Source organism: Malaclemys terrapin, chromosome 1 (genome assembly GCF_027887155.1).
Source record: "Malaclemys terrapin pileata isolate rMalTer1 chromosome 1, rMalTer1.hap1, whole genome shotgun sequence".
NCBI classification, from domain to species: Eukaryota; Metazoa; Chordata; order Testudines; family Emydidae; genus Malaclemys; species Malaclemys terrapin.
Genome location: NC_071505.1, coordinates 236,449,632 through 236,471,296, shown reverse-complemented (window position 1 = coordinate 236,471,296; position 21,665 = coordinate 236,449,632). Strand labels below are relative to the sequence as shown.

Below are 21,665 nucleotides of genomic sequence, written 5' to 3'. Positions count from 1 at the left end.
TCCTGTAGTAGGTGATTTCTGGGTACCCATCTTGCTCTGTCAAGCTGTTTCCTCACTTCCCCAGGTGGGTATTGTAGTTTTACGAACCCAGGAACCAATCCCTGTAGCAAACCTCGTTGCCTACTCTGTCCCCATATCTACTCTGGCGACACCATCAGAGGATCCAACCACATCAGCCACACCATCAGGGGCTCATTCACCTGCACATCCACTAATGTTATATATGCCATCATGTGCCAGCAATGCCCCTCTGCCATGTACATTGGCCAAACCGGACAGTCCCTCTGCAAAAGAATAAATGAACACAAATCGGATATCAGGAATGGTAACATACAAAAGCCAGTAAGTGAACACTTCAATCTCCCTGGATATTCTATTACAGATTTAAAAGTCACTGTCATTGAACAAAAAACTTCGGAAACAGACTTCAAAGAGAAACAGCAGAACTAACATTCATTTGCAAATTTAACACCATTAATTTGGGCTTGAATAGGGACTGGGAGTGGCTGGCTCATTACAGAAGCAGCTTTTCCTCTCCTGGAATTGACATCTCCTCATCTACTATTGGGAGTGGACTACATCCACCCTGATTGAATTGGCCCTGTCAACACTGGTTCTCCACTTGCGAAGTAATGCCCTGCTCTCCATGTGTCAGTATATAATGCCCGCATCTGTAACTTTCACTCTATGCATCCGAAGAAGTGAGGTTTTTACTCACGAAAGCTTGTGCCCAAATAAATCTGTTAGTCTTTAAGGTGCCACCAGGCTCCTTGTTTTTGTAGATACAGATTAACACAGCTACCCCCTGATACTCAATAATAAATAGTGTGTAATAAGCATGTCATAAAAACAAGTTGTGTATTTCCAAGATCACTGCTTTTATAATTTATACTCAGGTAAAGGAGAAAATCCCTGGAAGTATTCATTTTTAGGAGGGGGTTCACGAGACACAACATTTTCATGAAAGGGGTTCACAGGTTGTTAAAGTTTGGAAACTACTGCTCTACAGGTACCATGAGATTATAACAAAATTGGCATGATGGAATTTGGAGTGATGACATTCCCTCAGTTTCAGTTGGCAGCAGCAATTTAAGCTTGCTGAGCATGATTTGAAACCAGTCACTGAACATTCTCATCCTCTGTCTTTCCCTCTCCAAACTTATTTTGCTTGGACAACGGCATCACATAATTGTCCAGTAAAATTTAAGTCCCTTGGAAGGGAACAATGTTTGCACTTTAGGAGATTCTTCCATTAAGGATTAATGTTCCTCAGGCTTAATAGTCAAGACAAAATATGGGGTTGTCCAGTGTCAAAAGTCAAAACAAATTCAAGGTTTTTCTAGTATCAGAAAAGCAATATTTATTGCCTTGCTTTATGCATAAAATGCTATTTATACAGTATTAAACCAAGCAATCCACTGATTTAAGTTTAAAATTTATACACAAAAAAGTAATGATACAGAACATTCAGCTGACCGCTGTTTCGCCAAATTTTGAAAGGGTCTTATTTTGAAGCTTTTGCCTCTGAAGGATTTTCCCCAGTATCCAGTGTCTTCAGCAATCTGAAAAGGCCAGCTGCTTCTCGTATCCGACTGAACTCAATACAAAATGCCTGCACTTCTATAAACAAGTCCTGTACATTAATAATTTTGTTCCGGATCAAAGATTGGAGAAAGACACAAACGAGACGTACCAGGCGATTCTGAAACAGAAAAGGTCTGGCTTTAATATCTGAAAATATGCCCAAGCAATTCTACTAGAGTCTGACCCTTTGTACTGGTATTTTGTGACAATTCAACAGGAATTAGTTACATCAGTTAACCTACCTTTTCACTTAAGGATTTATACAATCTGCATTTAGCCCTTTATTTTCCCCCGTTTGCTGCCCTATAGTAATGATAAATGTTAAGGATAGGGAGCTGGACATGCTCTTCAATCCTGCATGAGATTTTTTTTTACTGATTGTAGGAACTAGGTCCTATCACTGTACACTTGCTTTATATGTAGGTGGCATGGCTATCTCTAGGGCAAAAACTTACATCCTAATACAATATTTCCACAATAGAGTGACTCAAGAGGATATTAAATATATGTACTGAGCATTAAAGGTAACTTAGTCATTACTTTTAGGAAAAAGAGCCCATTTTAAGAGTAATGTTTCCTAAAAGAAATTATTGCAGAATAGTTTATCCTCATGCTAGATGATGTAGAATGTTGTGGATTTTTCCAGACTGGGAGGAATTTTAAAAAGCTGGGAGCCATGCCAAACTCAAGGCAAGAAAGTTAGAAATACAGGGTGCTGCCTCACTTTGCAAAGGATTTAGAAATGCCACACACTAGCCCTTAGAGCCAGATTGTTTCCATTTCAAGTTCATTCTTTTTTGCACAGCATCTCCTTAGAAACAGAATGCCATCTGTTTGTTTTGGTTACTGTGGGCACTTCCTTTACAGCACTGAAAAGTGCAGGAGATTCTGGAGTTTTTCTCTGATGACAAAGCACATAGCTATGCAGAAATAAAGTTAGAAGTGGAAGGATCTGGAAGCTTGAGGACAAGGAGAAGAGGCAAAACATCTAATATGTGGATGGAGAGAAGGGTACCAAGTGAGAAATCTGAACCTCTCTGACACCATATATAGACCTGAATAATGTAAGGGAAGCACTGTACAATTACTTTGCTACTAAATGCATGAAGTACTTTGCAGAAAATTAAGACCACTATCTGTGCCCCTATGAAAATGCTGAAGGAAGAACCCCTACTCCATCATATGCTTATTAAACATCAGAATTTCATTAAAGCGGTATTTTGCTTCTTGAAGCCACAACTTGTAAAGAGGGAATATGTGAATTCCCAGTGTAGTCACCTTATTAAATCTCAGTACCTGAATATGCCTCATCTTGACTTTTAACCAAGTCATTCTCAAATACCCACCTGCATGTATTTATCCTTAATCTGTTCACAGGTAGAGATGCAATTGGAGATATAAAGGTGAATAAATTCAGGAGGGAGATCAACTGCTGTAGTAAGCCTGTTAAACATAAAACAAGCTGATTAATGTACAGATAAACTAGCAAGTTAATCATCCATAGTACCATTAAACAATGGACAAATACAGTTAATCTCATAATTCAAATGCGTCTGATTCATTGACAATCCACCGTTATGTCTCAGGGAGTTGTCAAAAGCCCACAACTCCAAACATTTTAGTTATGTCCAATAAGTGTGTTGCACTAGCCAGACACCAACATCAAAAGGCAAATTATTTTTACATCAAGTGCAATACAGAAATTGGTTTTATTTAAGGTTACTCTCTAGATGTCTGCATGCAGGAGGCCTATGTCAAAAGCACCCATGTGATCTTTACTCCCTGTCTAATAAGCAGATACCCTACAGAAGCTAATGATGGGCACTGCTTCCAGAGCAACAGAAACTCTCAAGTTGCTTATTTGAGTAGATATTGAGCTTATCTGAGTGACAATTTCATACTGTAGCAAGCATCAAATGCAACTGTGTATATCAGCATCAGATATCAAGTATAGAAACGAGCATTTCTTCTAAAGTACACAACTGGAATAGCATGATTTTGTGCTTCATAATATTAGTTTGCCTTAGTTTTTTTCAGGGTTCTAAATTTAGAAGTCATGGGAATTAGAACATTATTAATATCTGGATTTCAAAATAAGTGCAAAAGAGTTCAAATGACGAAACATGTTAATCACACTATTGGTGTGAAGAACCAGAAGTGTCTCACCAAAGAAAGAGCTAGAGAACATTTTTTTTAAAATACCAAAAAGCAAGAGAGCTTGTGCTTTCAGAATAGTGCTATAGACAAAATATCTTCAATCACCCAATACATGTACTATACTAATGGATCATTAAGGTGTACAACTGCCATCTGACTTTTGTTTCAAGTTGTTTGAATACTCACATACAAAGAGAGGCAATACAACTTATGAATGATCTTACATCAGATTTGAAGTATACCAGTTAGATGCCAGCTCTGCAAGATGCTCCAGCTTGCACTAGACTGCTATGCAACCAACATGGAACTTTGCTGGATCACAAAGGTTTTGGCTTTTTAATGAAGTGGTTAGGAAGACTGAAGCATGTAGGTCAGCAAGTGTCTTATCATAAGACTTTGCAAGTGTTTTTTATATCCCACAGGACATTTACTTTACCTGATCTCCCTCACCTCAAACTGCCCTTTTGGCACTGCCAAACATTTTAAATTCTATGAAAAACTCCTGGCCTGTATCTTTCGTGGAGAGGACCCTGCCTGCATCAGAACTGATGTGATTTTCACTGTGTAGAGGAGACCAGAATGCCTGTGATCTTCTGTGGTTATACTAGACAGGAGCGGGAACCATTTACCTACTGCCATTCCATCCTAAAGCAGAGCGGAGACCCCAGCAGCTTGATGGCTACTATAAGCTCAAAGTGGGTGGAGCTGTCAACTCAGCAGTTTAGGGAAGACTTGGTGCTTATACTGTGCACTGAGGCAGGATTCATCAACATAGCAGAAATGGAACCACAAGTTTAACAACTTGAATAGTAATAGGTAATTTCTTCAGCCTCTTGTGAATAGTTGGAAGACCGAGAGATGGGGAAGAAGTTCCAACTGCTTCTCACTTAGCTTGTAGTCTCTGGGAAACTTTCAGGTTAAATACTTTAAACATTTTACTCAGGAGACTAATGCAGATCAATGTTAGCAGTTTTGCTTTTTTAAACATCAAGAAAAGCAGTCTGCAGTGCTGAAGTGGGGACAGGAAGGTAGAAAACTACAGGGTTTGGCATGTGGGAAAGAAGAATTAGGTTTCTCCTTCAAAAATAGTTGCTTAATGGGTGAACATACAAGCAAGCTACATGTCACTACAGGAACATTTAATCATGGGTATGAAACCCAACTGGCCAATTAGAATAGATCTGGAAGTCAATATCCAAGCCTATTATAATAAAACTTCTCAGAACATACTTATCTTGTCCCAACTAAGCGAATTTGAGTGCATCTCTGATGCCAGAAGGGGGGGGGGGGGGTAAGTCAGCTGTATTATAGGTGGGGTTGGTAGCACTTCACAGTAAGGTAGCACTACACTTCCCATTAAGACCCTGTTTTCAGTTGCTTATAACTTTGTCAAACTTTAATATCTGTGCTGAAATTTTACATGCTGGATGTCTACACCTCAGCTTGATTATTTTTTTAAATGTTAACCAAAATAATTCAGCCATTTCAAAGAATAAGACAAGAGAAAAATAAGTTTTGCCCATGTTAAAATATTCTGAAGCACTCTCCTGCCCCCATGCTTTGGAACAGGGACTTGAAATTATGGCAGGGGGTGGCCTTCATGTCAGTCAAACACTCAAGTTAGAAAGAACAGGAGTACTTTTGGCACCTTAGAGACTAACAAATTTATTTGAGCATAAGCTTTCGTGGGCTACAGCCCACTTCATCGGATGCATAGAATGGAACATATAATAAGAGTGTACACACACACACGATGCCATACCAGCTCTAAGAGGCTAATTAATTAAGATGACCTATTATCAGCAGGAAAAAACTTTTGTAGTGAAAGTACCTGAATTAAGGTTGCCTGTGCAGTCTTAATTTGGCTCCCTTGTGTGTATGCATTGTGACACAGTATTTTTTCCACAAGACCTCTAGTTCATTTAGTGCACAGGATGGATGATGCTCACTAAGTGAGCAGAGCAGCTACTCAATATTTTGTTTTATATTCATTGTTCACTATGTGGCCCTTGGGCCTTAAGTCTTATTTACTGCATACTATTCAAACCCTGCTCTGAATGCTCAGCACTTCTGCAAATCAAGTCAGGCACCCAGAAAATGAGGAACACACACTTAGTGATCACATGCGAAGTGTTTGGTTCAAGTGACTTGTGTAACATCACACAAGAACTCTGGCAGAGACAGAATACAATTCTCCAACTGCCTTAACCATGAGGTCATCCTCTCTCTTCACTACACACCTTCCAAGTTGGGCAACAAAGGAGGCAGAGTTCTAGATAGTCTGCTTCACTACACAACCCTGATTCAAACCCAGAGCAAGTACATCCTGTGCACTGAAGGCGGTGGGGTCCTGTGGAAAAATTGTATGTGATCATGTAAATAAAGACTATCAATGTACAGGCATAAGGGGAGTGAATGAAAGCTGCACAGACAAGTTTTATTCTGGCATTTTTCAACTCGCAAGTGTGACTGCAATTTAAATGTTTTTTAATCTAGTTTGTGTGTAATGTAAATAAAAGCAAAGAAATGCCCCAGTTCTGTTGTACCCATTGTACGCAATGGATCTTTTGCTCTAGAAGTTTACGGCATCCCTAAGAGTAGCATTATACAGAGGCATCAAAATCCATTTCGGTCAGCATCTTTAAGTAGACTCTTTTAAAAGTAACACATGATCTAGCAGAACCTTCTGTTAAAGAATCACTGCACTGATTCCAGATGTAGGGCTTTTCCCTCTATGGCAGGTGGCACTGCTTTCCAGCTGACTGAATGAACAAGAACTGCGTGTTTCTTGCTGCTCCTGTTCATTCTGCCTGCTGCAAAACAGGAGAGATAACATGAGAGGTGTTTGACGAGAGAGAAAGTGAGCAACAAGGAAACGAGATCGTAAGTTTACCCTGGCAGAAGCAGTACTTCCTCAGTGTCACGCTAGTAGTGGTTTTGGTATTAAAATGCTCCCAGATTGTATTTCCATAAACTCTAGGCAAAAACGACAATCTCACCCTTCACATGTGCTGGACGCCCTTCCCGCAGCCCCCACTGGCCAGTGGGAGCGGTGATCGGCCAAACCTGTGCACACGGCAGGTAAACAAAGCAGCCCGGCTCGCCAGGGGCTTTCCCTGACATGCCGTGGGCCAAAGGTTGCTGATCCCTGTACTATACCATTCTCTCACTAGAAGGGAAAACCTATAATGGCAGCAGGTCATAAAAGAGACCCAGTTTGGGAATAAGAACCATTCAAGAAATATATGTTTGCTGATGATGTTTTAAAGAAAGTCACACCAGTGAACTGGTGGAAGTCACTTAAGCACTTGGATTCAGAGACTGCTGAAGTGATAATCTCACTTTTAACAGCAGTAGTTTCTTCTGCCACTGTAGAAAGAATATTTTCTTCCTTTGGACTAATTCATTCCAAATTGAGAAACTGATTGGGACCTGAAAAAGCAGGATAGCTTGTTTTTCTTTTCCAGATTATGAACTGGAAAATGAAGGTGAAGACAACCGAGTTAGCTGCAAAAGCCAATATTTTAAGTTTCTCATGTTGACCTGGCTGACATAGTCAATTTAATTTGTTTTTTTTTTTTTAACAAATTTTTAACTAAAATAGTTAAATACAATTTTAACAAAACAAACCTGATTTTAAAAAACTTGAATGTTTAACTTAATTTAAAAAATTCATGCTTGTTTTGTTAAAATATTATATGTTTGCTGTTGAAGAAAAAAATCCAGAATATATAACATTGTTGTTTTAGTTAAATAAAACAATTTAAATGTCTGTTTGGTGATGTTCTCCTAATACCGCATGGCAAGAAAATCCTTCAAATATTAATGATTAACCTCTTGAATTGGAAATCGTCATTGGGAGGTGAACTTCATAAATATCTGCTTCAATTACCTTTGGTAAATGAAATAACCAAACAATCATTCATTTTCAGATGTAGCTGTAAAACTAATCTGAAAAGTTTTCAAAATAAATCACTTTAAAAATGTATAGTGTGTGCCTTCTAAAAATGAAACCTACATCTATCTCTGAGTTGTGAAGAATATGTATTAAGGTTATAACAACCAACATGAATGCACTTTTATGTAGAAATCTATGATTAAATCGAGTCTTCCTGACTAGTGATTTAAATCAAATCCACCCTGAAAAATGACATTGAAATCTGTCTCCAATTTCAATATCAAAGGTGAATCTGAGATTGCCATTAACCCAATATAACTACACTTTTATATTAAGAGGTGGGATATAAATGTGAATTTCAAAAAGAAGCAAGATTTCAAGATTTGCCCTATTTCATTTGCAGAACAAAATGGTGGACACAAGACGCATATCACACAGGCAAAACCACTACTACAGACAGCCTTGTTTTAAAATACACTTCTACCTCGATAGAATGCTGTCCTTGGGAGCCAAAAAAACAGTGCCTCTCATTTTAGTGGCATTTCATGCAGAAGTGTTTATTACATTTGTTTGAATTAATTAGCAGTATTACACCTTTCATATAAACAAACCAATAACAGGGATTAAACTAACTTGACATACAAGCAGTTTTGAGTGATAGAGTTCAGAGTTCTTTTGGCAAGAGGCCAGGTAATTCAAAGCTACTTCACTGCATTTTAGTGAGTCTGCTTATATAGTATAAATTGGTATATTTAGTCAGATGAGTTCAGCACTTTTCCAGCCAATGATCATGTCCTGTGGTAAAAGAGCATAGAGGAGTCTTCTCTGTCCCTTTCTTGCTTTAATGTGTCTTATTTGTGCACAAGGACCATCTTTTTCAGGCCAAAACCTATTTCAATGAAATTTGACAGCTATTTCCTTAACTCCTGCCAACTTTGGTAGCCTTTAGGGGCATAGTGGAACAAGCTACTTTTCAAATCTGACTATACCACTACGCATAAAGCCAAGATCAGTAAAACTCATCAGGTACTCCCTGTGAAACATTCTGCTTTCATTTTTTTTTTATAAAAACAACACTGATCAGAGCACTCCAGTGCAAGAACTCACAAAGATAAGTTTAGATTTAAGATGACAAGAAACACTTACCGATTTACAACTTCCATTGAATGTAAAGACATGTCCATGTTGACCAGGACAGAAAAATACTCTGTTATCTGACTGGACTGCATTAGTTTAAGCAACATTTCTATAGCAACTAGAGGATTATTTTCCACCAGGTCAGGCAGTTTGGCAGGAGTGAGGCCAATGTGGTAAACAAGCTTGGGGTCCTTTTCTAATTCTCCAAGAAGCTATAAAAAAAAAACATCAGCATATTAAATTTGAATTAAACTGTACCTGTTTGATCACAACAAGAGCAGGTGAACTAGAAACCCAATCTGGATTGTATTATCACTTAGTTTAATAAAAGATGTTCTGCCTTGTGCAGAAATTCCAGTGATATTAACAGCCACTCAAAGTTTCCTACAATCATCAACAAGTTATGCATTTTTTTTTTACAAAAATGTTGTAGCCTGCAAAACAAAAGCAATAATCCATCTAAATTACACAAAAGGAGAATTCTAGCCACTTGGATTTAAGTATTTCTTCTTATACATATTTTGTTTTCTTCTAATATTTCAGTTTCTGATCAAGGGGAAGTGTGCACAGAAAAGCCTTTAAAAGAAGCTAGGGTTTTGAAGCTCATGGCACTTAGTAGCCTTGTATGTTGTGGAAAAATTTAAAACCACATAATCCAAGTTTCATTTCTTTCTCTTGCTCTAGCTCTTTCATTGAACTGGCAAATGCACTGTTGAACTGAGCTGACCAACAACTTTGATAAGTTATCCTAGACAGAAAGATAGTTGTACTAGAACATCTCCCTTCTTATACAGTACAATGATAAGACTAAGGCCCATTGAAGTCAGTAGTAACACTAACTTCAGCCAGACAAGATCAGGCCCTTAGCATTTCTAAATAACCATCTTATTAAAAGCCTCTGCCAAACCTGAAACAGCATTACTACAACAAGGTTATCCTAGCAAGGAAATACTGTTGCTAGTTACTAGTCACATTTTGCATTTGTTCAGCTAATGAAGGTGTGTGTAGAAACAGCAGATAGACAAGTTTTAAAAAAGACTTTCCTTATCTGACCATACACAAGCCAAGACTCTGGAATTTTGGTATTGAGACAAGACAACTCAAACAATATTGAGATTTCCTAAATTTGGAGACAGTTTTAAGCAAGTCCACTCCTTGGCAGGACAAATCTTCAAACTTCTGGAGTGCCCACAGACAGATTAGTGCTCTACACAGGAGTTTAGAGAGTTTAAATCTTTTAGTGGCACTTCCATCTTAGCACCTCAGGCTACTGTTTGTTTGGAGTCCCATCATCCTGCTTCACTGGGTCTGCTATGTGACTATTTCAATTTTATGTAATATAATTAGGCTTGGAAGGATTAGAATTTTGTATCTGTATATGTTGATTTCACCATATATACACCGATGCAAAATATTTCCATCAACGATAACTGAAATGTACAGATAGGCCAAGTAAGAACAATGCTGCTTGAAAACTTAAGAGTTTGATTTAAGGATATTTACTTTGTATATTTTGACATGTGATGTTGACAATTCGTGTTTTAATGGCTATGAAGCTTTAACTTTTTGAATCTCAACATTTACTGTCATTAAATAATTACTGTCTCACCCCTGACCCCAAATGTTCACAAATACAGGAAATTATAAATTGATAAACATTTAAAAAATGCTTAAGTAAATATTGATATTATCCACTGAAATTATTTAAAAAAATTGAATTCTACCAACCCTAAATATAATGAGATGAAAATTATTTATGTCATTTAATTTGACCCTAGTTTTCTAAAATGTATGAAATATAAAACATGCATAGGAAAGATTAGAAGGGAGGGCAGCTGGCACATAGGACCCACCTGTGTTTGCTGTGGAGATGACAAAGGACTTTTGAAAGCCTTAGCCATGATGCGTTTGATCTCCACTCCAGTGCTGTTTTTAACACACATTGACTTATCCCACTGAATTGCATGATCTGGCTCTATTGGGTTTAGCCAAGCCAGCTCATCCTCACAAATATGGAGTGGAGGTGGTGGCCGGATAAACTCTGGTCGAAAGTGACCTGAAAGACAATGTTGTAAAGATTTCTTTCAAAGGAAAATTGAAGAGGTGAAGTACTTTTTGTATTACTCAATGAAAATTCATTTTAAATTTAGAAGGCTACTATATTGTATATTTAATATAAGGGTGACAATAGCAGTCTGATGAGTGGTCCTCTCTCCCTCCCACAACTGTAATACTTTTCAATGTACAGTCAGATTAATTTTTGGAGTTTTGTACTATGACGTATGAGCTTGGTCACATACAATTCAATCTAGAGAAAAGTAGCTCAACACATCACTTATGTCAATCCTTAAGTAACTGTCCCAAAGATTACAGAAATTTAAGAGTAAACAAAGATGCACATACTTTCTATAGGTGGTTTTGGTCCACTCACTAAAGCTTCAGTGATCTGTGAGGCAACAGAGCTGTCAAAACCAGAATTTGAGGAATCTGGGTCAGGATCGCTGAGAATGCTGGGGAAGCTAGCTTTGCTCTGTGTTGGCAACTCAGACTGACGCTCTGAAAAAAAGTTCAGGCCACGATATTAAAGCATACAACCAAAATACAGATGTCAAGAATACTAAAAGTAGCGGGAGACAATCTGAGCTTTAGAACAGCACTGGTTTAAAGAGACAGTGTCAACATGAAATCTAGTTCAGATTTGTAAACGGTGGGCCATGGAGCACTTGCTGGTGGTGTGCAAGGAGTTGATTGGTCAGTCACATGGTGTTGGCTCTCCTCCTTTCCACTTCCTAAAACTGCATTATATAGCTAAAAATACTAACACTTTCCCAGTATTACTTTTCCATGTAAACAGCAATTGTTGTAACTATCACAAGGGTTTACATAATTGCAAATGGCAGCAATGCGGTGATTGACTGTGAATGGGAGAGAACATAAGCTATCTGTGAGAATCCTCTAGGACAGTGGTTCTCAAGTGGGTCTACAGTCCCCTGCGGGGCCAAGAGCTGGTTTTAGGAGGCCATGCCCTGCGAGGCAGGAGCCCCGGCATCCTAGGATTACCACATGTCCAGGTTTTCCCCGGACATAGCCTCTTTTGATTCTCCACTGTCTGTCCGAGCAGGTTTTTCAAATCAGGGCTATATCCGGGCTTTTGCAGAGCATAGGTAGCTCGGAAAGAGCTGTCTCTGCACCTCACTGGTTCCTTCCCTTCCAGCTGATTGGGCAGGATCTGGCAGCTGCGAGGGACCAAACAGCTTCATAATGCAGCATGTCAGCCTCACACTGCAGATCCTGAACCCCTTCTCCAAGGAGCAGCTCCAGTTGGGGCTGCATTTCACAGCAGGTGAGCTGGTGGGAAGGGCAGAAAGAGGACGGGCTGAGGCTGTTTCCAGGGGGGAAGCTATGTGCAGCTGCTGGAGGTGAGAGATAGGCTGCACCAAGTGCCGAGGAAGGGAGTGTAGAGGTCAGGGTAGAAGGGACACAGGAGAGTTAGGAGACTCCCCCTTCCAGCGCCCCCTCTGCCTCTGCCCTCTGGCAGTGTCCTTTTTTAGGGAACCTGAAACATGATAGCCCTACATGGGGCCAAAGCCCTGAGCCCTGGCGCCCCGCAGGGCCCTGAAGTTTTTATAGCATGGGGGAGAAGAGATTTCAGAAATAAAATGGTTGAGAACCTCTCCTCTAGGACGTGACCTAGTCTGTGGAAAGTGTCAGAACCCCTGATCTAGTCAGTTTCAAAAAATGAGTTCGAAGTAGTTTTTCATGCACTATTCTTGCCACACTTGTCCCCATGCCAATTGTGCGTTTACAGTCACATTTCTCCCTCCCTCTTAACGCTTCCCCCACTGTTGTGTGAAGACCCACACAAACATAGGCATTGAGACTCAACAATAATGGGGGCCATAAGAAAATCTAAATCAGAGGTAAAAGATTTTTCAGTGTGGACTGTTTTTAGTGATGTTGCATAGACTAACTACCCTCCCCCATTTGTTGTCAACATCCCAGTAGCAACTATTGCAATTGCTTACATCGAAAAAATATATTAGGAGTCTAATACAAATTAAAATTTATGCAGCTGGAAGTGAGCCAGCAGCATGGGACATCCAGCACTATCTGGACTACGACTGTAACCAAGAATTGTTCAGAGGTGGACAATGCCCCTAAAAAGGCCAAATTATACAGCATAGGAAACATTACATACTACTAAATCCAGTAGATATTCTTTGTTACTGCAAAGCTGGTTATAGAGAAAGGAAAATAAGTTTTAAAATTATGGATACATTCTGAGAAATCATAACATGGCTTCTGTCATAGGAGTGCTCAAACAAGCTGAGGACTGGGAGTGGCTGACCCTTTATTCCTAATCCTAAATTTCAGGCTCCAACTCTCTGTACCACTGTCAGAAAGAATGTCTTTACCTTCTGTCACCCTGAACAGTTCATTTTAAAATAGGTCAACCTTACTGCATGAAAGTCAGTAGCTGATTAACAGATGCCAGCCCTAGAGCATTCTAACAGAGTCCATCTGCAAGGGGAAGTCTAAGTATGTGCTTATCTAGTCATTCAGGGAGTAAATAGCATGCTCCTCAATGGATTCAGCCTCTGATAATTTGAAGCTTGACATCTTGGTCCCATAACTAATACAGCTCTTGTTTTGGGCCCAGCAGTCACTGAAGAGACACCATCCTGAAATTAAACTACTGCTTCATTTTCTGTGTAACTGAGCTTGTATATTGCCTCTACCTACACTGAAGCTATTTATACTTTCTCCTTTATTTAGAACCTGGTGAGTACTCATAGCTTTTCTCCGTAGAAATGTTCTTCATGCTAGATATGGTCCCCTAATTATCTAGTGTTCAAAATTTTAACTGAACCCACTCTCAAAAACAGACTCAATGTTAGATAACAGAACTCTCTTCCACAGATAATGATAGCCTGCTGAGTCCAAAGGTTTTTTCTAGGTGTATTTCCTATGGCTGGCAAGGGAACAAAGATGTACCTTTTCCATCAAAGCAAAGGAATAAGCAGAAGTTATTTTTTGCAAAGTATCTGGTGGTTTTCTGTTTTATTTTATCTGAATATTGACTCACTGAATTAACTTGGTAGGATATTTTTCCTTCAAGGATATATATTATATACTTGATTACTTTCTTAGCAGTTTCCCAAGAAAAGGTACTTGATTGCAAAAAATAAAAATCCAATTTAATCAATTTTCAGAATGCTTCTACTGGTTTATAAACTGGTTAGAACTCCAGTATACAATCCTAAAAAGAATATTTTTCGGAATATTCTTGACCAACTCCTGCACATTACAATTAATCCAACAGGCTAAATGTCACATCTAAAAGATGAGCACTGTATATACTCGTTCATAAGCCGAATATTTTTGGTAAAAAAATAACGCATCAAAGGGCGGGGTCAGCTTATAAACGTGTCTACACCAAAATTTGATGATTTTAAGCTCTATGGAATCATTAAATTGAATATCTAATACATTGTCGTTCTGTTTACCTGGAGCATCTGCAGGCACGGAGCCCCTCAGCTCCCTGTAGCTGCAGTTCGCCATTCCCAGCCAATGGGAGCTGTGGGAAGTGGCACGCCATTTCCCGCAGCTCCCATTGTCTGGGAACGGCAAACCGCGGACACTGGGAGCTGAGGGGCTCCGTGCCTGCAGATGCTCCAAGTAAACAAAACGTCCCAACCCGCCAGCAGCTTACCCTGACAGGCCGGGAGCCAAAGTTTGCCAACCCCAGAAATATAGGGCTGGCTTATGAAAGGGTCATACAGTTTTTGCTACTTTTACCTAACCATCCTGGGGGGTCGGCTTATAAATGAACGGGCTAACGAATGAGTATATACGGTAGATATCATTTCGGTTTGGTGGCACTGTGGTGTGAAACTTAAGGTCATAGCTAGTCAATAGTTGCTAGTAAATTATAGGTTTGATTTGGACCCCAGTATTCCCAGAGAATAAAATTCCATCAGATATTATTATGAGATCTACAACAGGTTTAGGCCCCAGTCTTGCAATTCAGTGCACACATGAAGACTCTTGGGCTTGAAAGGAGCCTCAAATGAACTCAGTGAAGCTTCATGTGATCACTGCAGTCTGCCCACATACAGAAGGTTACAGGATCAAGCCAGATTGATTCTTTGGGATTAAAGAAAGCAAAAGCTGTATTTAAAGCAGAATCCTTAATAAAAGAGCTAAAGATTAATTTGTTTATGGGAAGAGCATAAGCACCTTAACCCAAGCCACTTAAAGTAAAAAAAGCTATTCAAAGGCAAGCAGTTGTTGCAGATCTATTGTGGTACTACATTTTTTCCTCTTCTGTAAATTGCAGGAAGCTTCCTTTGATTCCTAACGGAAGGTGCTGAAATGTATTGGAAAAAGCAGCTTTGACTACAAGCCAATTACCCTTAACCAACGTAGTCTTCTGTCAGGCTAACCGTATCGAATAAAGGCAGTATTTTGCCAGAAAACTTCCTTTTTCCACCAGCATCAGAAAATGACGTTTTTTGGCAGGATAATGATCCAAACAGGCAGAAGTACAACTAAAGAAACAGAAGCAAATAGGGCAAATTTTGCAAAAACATTCTGCAAATCAGCAGGTTGAAGTTAATACTGATCAAACAAAAAAAATCTAAAGCCCTCATGAAACTGTATTTCTGCCCTTTAAAAAAAGCAATTACAGCTGCAAGTCAAATTGTTCACATTTAAATTCTGAGTGTTACTTAGGATATTACGCAGACCTAAGTAAGATCAGATATTAAAGGACAGAATACATTAGTTGTCTTTCCCATATGTAATTTAACGTTCAAGATAGTTATCCTGACAGAATGCTTTAAATTTTTTTGAATAGGAGTAATTCTTTGTGAGGTACATTCTAGAACAAATTTGTCCCTAAAATGAATCCAGGGATATTCTGAATAGGAAAACACCTTTACAAAAGCCATCAAGATTTACAACCCTTACAGGACAAGATCAGCCATGAAACAGGGACAAATATAAACAAAGATCTCAATAGTTTTTAAGTTTAAGCATTTTTGTTTCACTCTTTTTATATTTTATGGACTACTCAGTTAACTTCTTTTCTACATCTTCTATTACTGGGAAAAATATGGCCTTGAAACAAGCTATTTTATAAATGGAGAAGCCAGTCAAAAAGGTGATTTGTAGGTGTCAAGACTGCAGCAAGAGGAGTTGCCTTCATATGAGGCACAGACAATGGCAGGCATTTATTCCAAGAAACAAATCTTGTCTCTCTCACTAACAGAAGTTGGTTCAATAAAAGATATTACCTCAGTCACATTGTCTCTCTCATGAGCATGTCAGATCAAAGATAGCCTAAGGTCTCTATGTAGTCAAATTAGTTATGTATGTGATTTACTGTATAATTTTGTTGTATCCACTACATATAGAATAAGCATTGCACATTCAGCTACTTATTTTTAAAAGTAACCAATATAAATGAATTTGTTCCATTTTCAAAAATACTACTGGCTTTGTATTTTGGAGACAAGACAAACCAAAATGAATGGAACTTCCAGCAAAAACAGGAAATGTAGTAATTTTGGGTTCTTAATTTAACACCATTCAAAAGGGACCTGATTTTCAGAGGGCAGGTACACAGCTCTTGTGAAAAATCAGACCCCTTCAATGCTTTGTAATTTGGGCAACCAAAGTGTCAAGTCATTTTTGAAAGTTTAAGTCAAAGAATACAGAATTCACAAAAATGCTCAGAAAGATTCAAAGAGGGAGACACCAGACTAAGGCAGGAAAACTCAGGCAATAGGTTGAATATCACACTAATATTTGTCTAATTATCCCAAGATTAGGTATTAAAAAGTTAGTTCTCAAACAATGAGAAAAAAAACAGTTTTGAATCCATAACCAATGGTTATCAAATCCTTATAAGGCCACACTTGGATTTTTGGTGCTCCAAACAGGCCCCCATTCACTATATCCATCTTTCCTACTGTTTTAATCAGTAGCTCCAAAAGTGACCTACTAAAAGATGACTCACAACCACCACCTTTTTCTCTCTTTCTCCTGCCAAGTGGTCTAAAAGCATCACTTTTACTAGATACAGTCAGCCAAATTAGCCACCTTCCCAATATGGAGGCAATACTTAGGAAGTAACAAAAACCTAAATCATCTCAGATTTATAAAAACTACCAAAAATTCAGTTATAACACCTGGTCTTGCCAAAAGATATAACTGAAGAAAGCGGCATAATGGCTGCCTGATAGTAAGTTATCCTGTGTTTCTGAAATTGGAAATCCTGCACAAGATACAAGGGAATAAAATTTAAGAATGAAAACTGCCAACAGAACAAAAGACATTTTTCAGATGGAAAGCCTTTTCCTAGATTGTAAAAAAGTGTCTTCACAGCCTCAAAGAGGAAAATTCCATGTATAAAACTTGCTTTTTAGCCAAATATAAGGCAGTTAAAAATGCCCTGTGCTTAAAGTTCCTACAGTCTAGAATTATAGCTCAACTCATTTTACACTTAAAAAGAAATATCTCACTTTCACTATTATCTCAAGGAAAAGCTGTCAGGATATACCTAAAATGGTTTGTTATTTCTTACCTGCTAGTGCTAGCTGAAGTCCACTTATATCTACTGACTGGGCCATATTTCCTATATCCATTAAGGCAATCTGTCGAGGAGTCTTCTTGAAGAGTTCTCTAGGAGGAGCCAACATCAGTTGAGAAAGGAAGAATTTTTCTGGTGGAGTTATGGGAGGTAAGAAACCTGAGAAAAACAATTTTCCTCACTTGTTATACAGTTGCAATTAATACTTTGCACTTTCTACTATGAAGGAGCGATGTCTACTAAACAAACTATGGCACAAATATTAAAATGTATGAATTAGGCCAACAAAAAGAATATTCAGTTGTGTTAATATTTTAAATTAAATCCACGCCTCTGCAGCATTTAAATATGAGCTATACAGAATAATTTTGCTTAAACTGTCTCATGAACTAAACCTAAGGTTTCTTTGGTTTTAACTATTAAATAGTTTTAGACTTACTTCAACAACCCTATGTCTCCATTTTTGGGTTGAATGCTAGGTCACAGCATACCATAAGGGCCAAGGAAGCCATCTAAAATTAGTTTAATATTATAATTAATAAAACCTAGTTCTTCAGCTGTTACCAATATTTGGTCATTCATATTAGTAAAACATAAGCTCTTAAACTGAAATTGCATCTATGAGACCTAGGTAGTCATATCAAGCTCTGTTACACTTTGGGGAATAGTTTGCATTTGGGTGCTCCAGCAAAGAAAGGCAATTTGATTAAAACTAGGCAAATACAAGGAAAGCTGAACCCTTCTGTAAGAGAACACTGAATACAAACAGGCCATCAGGAAAGGAAGAGAAGAGAAAAATTCGCCAGAAGTAGTAAACAGCTCCCAACCCTTCCCCACACAACTTTTTAAATTTGGTTTTGAATGTCAAGCAGTCTTGATGCATCGTTTTGTTTTCTAATTTAGACCAATGATCAATTATTAACAAATAACTGGCACATTGCTAGTCACAGCCCTAATATTCATTGTAGTTTGTGGTGAACAAGTTGTTATTAACTTTACAAATTATTCAAAGTGAAAAACTTTTAGAATCCAGTTTACCTGTCACTATTTATAGTTTGATTTTCATTTCAAAGCCAAGAAATACAAATCACATCAGTTTCTCTTTCAGGTTCTTAATGCTGCTGAGTTTGGGCTTCATACACTGCAGGGAATGTTTATTTCAAAACAACTTTGTTAAAATTATGGAAACATTTCTATTAGTCTTGAATGTTTATAAACAAAGTTCTATGGATCTTTATTTTTGGGCCATGTAAAACTGACAGTATCCCTTTAAGACTGAGCAGAAGTTGCCTGTTTTTAGAAGTTTATAGCTATCAAAAGTGTTAAACAAGATCTCCATTTTTTGTTAAAGCAGAATTTATAATACTTTGTAAGTTTTGAATTTTGTACTTTAGCCATTTTAGTTTTCAATGTAAATAAAATTTAAACTTGGCACATCCATACATCTTAGTAAGCACTATAGTAACTTTAATAGACTTTAAAATTTGAACTTTTCAAATTAAGTTATAAATATTTTAGACTCATTTTGCAGCATGTTATAAATACTCCTTACTGAAATATATACCAAAGGACAATATTTCAAGTAGTCACATCAAAGATAATCATTCTAATAGCCATCAGTGTGAATCCACAGAATTTTACTTTCAGCTGAGGGGAAGTTCGGATTTGAAAATCACTTGGATTTAAATTAGTGGAATATAGCATAGTATATAAACTCTCTAGAGCAGTGCTTGTAAAGTTCAACACCCTTTACCCACATTCTAAACTGTCACCAACAGGGCTTGGAGAATATTGCCCCCCCCCTAAAAAAAGTTTGCTTTAATATTTAAATGTTCAAACAAGTTGACTGTGCTTTCAATAAATAGTCTAGAAAATATTAATGAAGTGAAAGTTTTGCTGAAAAAGCAAGTTTTAAACTATTAAAACTCAGAAAGAATCCAGAATTCATTTGTATTTGTTCCAGAAATCAGAGGCTAAAAATAACATCCAATCAGAGATGAAACATTTAACATGTGACCAAGGGGTACAAATGGCTCAGGTTTTGAACACTCACAATGAGCTGTTTGCAAACAAGCTATAATCCAACAATCTAAAGAAGTTACTTGGCAAAAAAAAAAAAAAACAAAAACAAAAAAATCCCTGCTTGTTTTTAAGTTAAAAATACAAGGAACTTGTTTTGTTTTCTAAAAAGCTTGACTGGGTGCTCCCTCAGCTCTCTAATGCAGGAAAGTAGTGTGGAGCGCAGAATCTTTCACAAAAGATTCTGTTCTTTCCAGCGTTTGTCTGGAATTTAAGGTTTTTTTTACAGTGTGATTAAATTAGAAGTTAATCAAATGACACTGCCTCTCCAAATTCCCTTTCCTTCAGTTCCTCTGGTTTCAGCACCTTATATTAATCCCTCCAGTTCTTCAAAGCAAACCCTGATCATTCTCATATCAAACGCTTATTTTTAAGTGACTCAGGCCTTCTTTAATCACAAAACAGCAACCCCCACCCCCCTTTTCTTTGTAGGGCAATTTCAAAGACAAAATATTTAAACACACCTCTCAACAGGGGTCATGTGTCACTCAGTACTCACCACTCTGATTCCCAGTTTGGGGGGCACTAAATTAAAGAAGTGAGGCTTTCCTGTCCCTTGCCCCCCATAAAAATAAGTATCTGGAGCAGAGGGTCCCCTTTTGGCCCTGGATCACACAGAGAGGGACCTATTCCAGGGATTCATTTGTACTGAGAACAGGAAAACCTCACTTCTTGCAAATTCCCTCAGGCACAAACAGCCTCTTACCTGGCTTCAAACAATCAAGATCTCTCCAGGTTGGGGAACAGAGTTAAGCATGCCTGTCTCTCTTCAGTTTATCTGTTATGTATATTAGTTACCTTAATCTGAATCCTTCTGATTTTGGAGGGGTAATTTATCCGTATGCACAGCTTCTCGGTTTTCATGGCTTTAATCTAATGCCCCCAAAACTGAGAGCCAGAGTGATGTGCACTGCCAATTGAATGGGGAAGTGCATGACCGCTGTTGAGATGCGCTTTTAACCAGGTTTTCTGAACTACACTGCAAAGGAAAAAGGTGGATGGTGTTTTATAATGTGTAAAAAAGGCCCGAAAGGATTGTTTTGAAGTGTTTGACATGAGAATAATCCGGGTTTCTTTTGCTACTTGCTAGAGGGCAATTTAGATGAGTGAAGAGCTAAGGGGACAGGCGCTGGAACCAGAGGAACTGAAGGAAAGGGAGTGGACTTTGCTGAATAAAGATGTAACTTAACCTCCTGAAAACTTGTGTGAAAAATGCAGCCCTCTCCCCCGCACACAGGGCCTAGAGAAGGGGGCTGGGGCAGGCTCCGGCCCAGTGGACACAAGGTGAAGCATCGCTCCGAGCGGAGCCTCCTTCCAGGCCCCCGTTTGTCTCCCCCGAAAGACTCGGGCCCGATCTCTGCTGAGCGCCCACAGCCCGGGAGCCACTTCAGCGGCGCCCCCACCCCGCGGGGACCGGGCCTCGCAGCGCCGTGCCGGCCGGCCGCCGAGAAGCGGAGCCGGTCTCTCAGCGGAAGCCCCCGCGCCCCGGGCGGTACCTGACAGCGGCGGCCGCTCGGCCTCGTCGCCTCGCTCGGGCGCGGGGTTGAGCAGGTGGGCGAAGATGGCGGCGAAGGGGTTGGCGGCCAGCGGCTCGGTGCGGTACATCTCCCAGAGCAGGTAGAGCGCGGTGAGGCGCTGCGGGGGGCTGGGCAGCAGGTCGGGCTGCTGCAGCAGCAGCACCAGCACCGAGCCCAGGCGGAAGTGCTCGGCCTTGCCGAAGTAGTGGTGGAAGGCGCTGGACAGGCCCTCGAAGGTGCTGCCGCCCGCCTCCTCCGACACGATGCTCAGCAGGCTGGAGAGCTCCTTGGGCGACAGGCTCATCCTGCCCGCCGGGGCCGCCGCGCCGCCCGCCTCCCCGCCGGCGCCGGGGGCCCCCGCCTCCGCTCCCACCAGAGTGCAGGGCGCCGGGCTACCCCCGCCCCCTGGCATCCAGCTCCCCGCGCGAGCGCGCGCGCGCGTGCACACCCCGGCGGGCCGGCTCCGCACCGCCTCCCCCCACCCCGCCGAGCTTGTCGGGCCGCTGCTGCCGTAAAGCTGCGCGCCGGCTCCGGTATGGCGCGTTTACGACACTGTCGCTCAACAGACCATAGGGTGCTGGTTGTTGTTGTTGTTGTAGGAGGAGGGAGGGAGCTGTCGCGGCTGGGGATTGGCCGGCGGCTGCCCCAACGGGAGCCGGAGTGAGGCAAAGGATTGGCTGCCGCCACCGTAAAGTGG

General features: G+C 39.8%; 1 protein-coding gene across 1 annotated transcript; it reads right to left on the bottom strand.

Moving 5' to 3' along the window:
- Positions 1–1,334: 1,334 nt before the first annotated feature.
- Positions 1,335–21,429, bottom strand: CNOT11 (CCR4-NOT transcription complex subunit 11). Its single transcript, XM_054009876.1, has 7 exons — positions 20,948–21,429; positions 17,367–17,531; positions 11,180–11,332; positions 10,630–10,832; positions 8,786–8,988; positions 2,931–3,027; positions 1,335–1,702 (listed from the first exon to the last, which is right to left on the bottom strand). Exons 1-7 carry the CDS (start codon positions 21,378–21,380, stop codon positions 1,505–1,507), a joined length of 1,452 nt encoding a protein of 483 aa, XP_053865851.1. The 5' UTR covers positions 21,381–21,429; the 3' UTR covers positions 1,335–1,504.
- Positions 21,430–21,665: the final 236 nt, after the last annotated feature.